Consider the following 3,122-nt stretch of genomic DNA (forward strand, 5'->3'; position numbering starts at 1 on the left):
TTCCCTCGACTCCTGTGTGCCCTTGACATACCCTCACAACTGTGAGGGATCTTTAGCACTTCCTTACTTTCTGGCGCTGTAAGATTTTTCAGGCCCATCTTTTATAATTCCTGCCACCGTCCTAGAATCAGCCTCTTCTCCAGGGAGCCCTGGTCATGTTATTGGAGAAGGTATCAGAAACCAGTCTCTGGGTGGTCCATGTGCTCAGTACTACCGCGGTCTCATCATTGCTCTAAGCTCCCTCAGCTGATCGAGCAAGGAAGGATGCCTGTGTGTGCTGACCCACGTGTGTGCACGCTTCTGTAGTGCACCCACGAGTTCCTCTATGAAGCTAAACAGGAGTTCAGACTGATCGCTCAGACTCCAGACCATCACCACGCTGAGCGGTCGGCCCCCTCCCTTCGCTTACTGTGACCTCCTCGCGGTCCAGCAGCGAGCACCCTGGACCCCGTCGCTGTCACTCACATCCCGTGCGATCCCAGTGCACACACGCGGCTCACGGGAAGCAGCTTCACCAAGCACGGCTCAGCTCTGGGCGCTGCGTTGGCCCCTGGCTGGCAGACGCCAGTCATTCCCAGAGTTTCCCTCGCTTTCTTCAGTGGTTTCTTACATTTTCAAACATTTTTCTATTTTTCTATTATAGTCGACACACAACATACATTTCTAATACAGTTAAATTATTTTGTCACATTCTGCATTTCACCCTGGGATCGCCTAAACTCCTAAATGATTTTTTAAGAATTTGCATACATTAAAGTTTACTCTTTGTTTTGTAAAGTTCTACGGCTCTTGAATAAAGCATAATGTCACATATTCATCCTTCCGTGTCTACGAAACAGTTTCCCCGCTGTGAGGCACCCCCTGTCCCTGTCCGCCGTCCTCACCCCGACCCCCGGCAGCTGCGGATCTTCTTACTGCCTCTATGAATTTGCCTTTCCCGGAATGCCATAAAACTGGAATCATGCACTGTGTCGCTTTTCCAGACTGGCTTCTTCCGGGTAGACATGTGAGATTCATCCATGTCTCCTTGAGGCTCGGTAGCTCATTTTTTAAAATCACTGAATAATATTCCTTGTGTGGATGAACCAAAATTATTTCATCTGTGCGCTGATTGAGGGACATTTGGTTACTTCTAGTTTTTGGTAATTGTGGATAAAGCTGTTGTAAACATTCACAAGCAGGTTTTTATAGGGATGTAAGTTTTCAGCCGGTTGGGTAAATACCTAGGAGCATGACTGCTGCCTAAGAAAATGCCAGAAGGTCTTCCAAAGGGGCTGAACTCTTTGGCTTTCCCACAGGCAGGCATGGACGTGCCTGTTTTCCCACATGCTCGCCGGGAATCGAGGCGGTTCGGGGCTTTGCTGGGCTTTTCAGGGAAGGGGAGATTTTAGCCTCTCTAATGGGTATGTAGTAGTATCTCATTGCTATTTAAAGTATTAATTCCTTATGACAAATAATATTGAAAATATTTCAAATGCTTAATCACCATCTGTGTGTCTTTGGTGTAGTGCCTGTTCGGACTTTTGCCCACATTTTAATTGGATTTTTGCTTTTTATTGTTTTAAGAGTTCTGTGTATGCTATGGATACATGTTTTTATTCAGACATATGTTTTGCAAATATTTCCTCCCACTCTGTGATTTGTCTTTCATTCTCTCAAGAGTAATTTTTTTTCCCAGAGCAAAATATTTAAATCTTAAAAAAGTCCAACTTACCATTTCTTTTTTCATGGATCGTACTTTTGGTTTTGTATCTGAAAACTCATCACCCAACCCAAGGTAACGTATTTGTTCTCTTATTTTACATTTTACGTTTCGGTCCGTGGTCCGTTCTGAGCCCATTTTTATTATCTTCGAGGTGCAAGGCCCACATCTGGGCTCATCTTTTTTGCGTGTGGACATTCAGCTGTCCTGCTCTATAACGGCCTTTGCTTCTGAGTCCAAGATCAGCTGACTGCGGGTGTGGGTTCGACTCTGCTCTGTGTGAGCATGCAGCTGTTCTGGCCGGCAGGGTGCTGGCTGCAGTGCTGGGGCTTTGTTGTGGGCCTCGAGATCGGGGTGTATCTCCTCGCACAGAGAGGGGGGCCTCATCTCCCTCCAGGGCAGCCCCTGCCCCTAGATTCGCTGCTACGTCTTGTCCAGAGCTTTCACGTTCACCTGTTATTGATGTGGCTCCCCCTTTCTGCTTATCCAGATTTCCCTGTTGTTCAAGATCAGACGCAGAAGTTAGTAAGTGCCTTGTGCCCCGAGCGGAAAGGAGCTTTTATCTCCTGAAGTCCTGTGCGTTGACGCATGTCTCCTGTCGCACTTGCTCTGTCCTGCTGCTCGAGGTGCTGACGCTGACTTCTGTGCGCCTCACGGCTTGATTAGACTCCTGCTGTGTCCCACGTCTGTGTCCCACAGCAGGGGCATGCGCGCTTGGCTCAGGAAGTGCCCATTTGTTTAAAGAGTAAAGGGGTGAACACAATTTGGTGGACTGTAATTGCAGTTCTGATAGCCGCGCGTTCGCGTCTGGTCATCCATATGCAGTTATTAAACATGTTTATTCTGCAGCCCGCTAGGTCCTGTCTGTGAGCGAACCACCCGCATAATCGACTCTGCCTTGGGCTTTTTTTTTTGTTTTTTTTAATTGGTGGTGTGGATATTCTCTTGGTCTGGCCGGTTACATTGCTTGTTAAATGTTAAATGCTTCTTGCCATATGAATAAATGAACCAAAAAATACCCAAAACTGTGCAGACATATTTCATGAGGGTGAATAGTGAACACATCTGCAATTTCTGTACTATAAAGACATTCAATTATTTTTCTTTTTAGCACCTTGAATTGTTCTTTCTTTTTGAATATGTGTGTCCGCACACACAGATAAAGCTGCACGAACATTTGAGCAAAGTTTGAAAAATTAAAGATAAAACCAGACACAAGTTAAAATGAGTCGCTTCTGTTGGCTCTTACCATTTCAGACGATGGGAAATTGTCCTTTGAAGAATTCAAGGCGTACTTCGCCGACGGCGTTCTGAGTGGAGAGGACCTGCACGAGCTGTTCCACGCCATCGACACCCACAACACCAAGTAAGGGCGCGTCACCCCTGGGTGCAGGGGGAGGGGCGGGGAACAGGGGACGTG

General features: G+C 46.9%; 1 protein-coding gene across 1 annotated transcript in view; it reads left to right on the forward strand.

The window, feature by feature from the left end:
• Positions 1 to 3,122, forward strand: part of NECAB1 (N-terminal EF-hand calcium binding protein 1) — an 80,994-nt gene that overhangs the window by 29,459 nt on the left and 48,413 nt on the right. The window contains exon 3 of the mRNA XM_015598626.2: positions 2,960 to 3,068. Coding sequence (XP_015454112.1) covers positions 2,960 to 3,068 — 109 coding nt within the window. The remainder of the gene's footprint in view (positions 1 to 2,959; positions 3,069 to 3,122) is intronic.

Source organism: Pteropus alecto, unplaced genomic scaffold (assembly GCF_000325575.1).
Source record: "Pteropus alecto unplaced genomic scaffold, ASM32557v1 scaffold87, whole genome shotgun sequence".
NCBI lineage: Eukaryota > Metazoa > Chordata > Mammalia > Chiroptera > Pteropodidae > Pteropus > Pteropus alecto.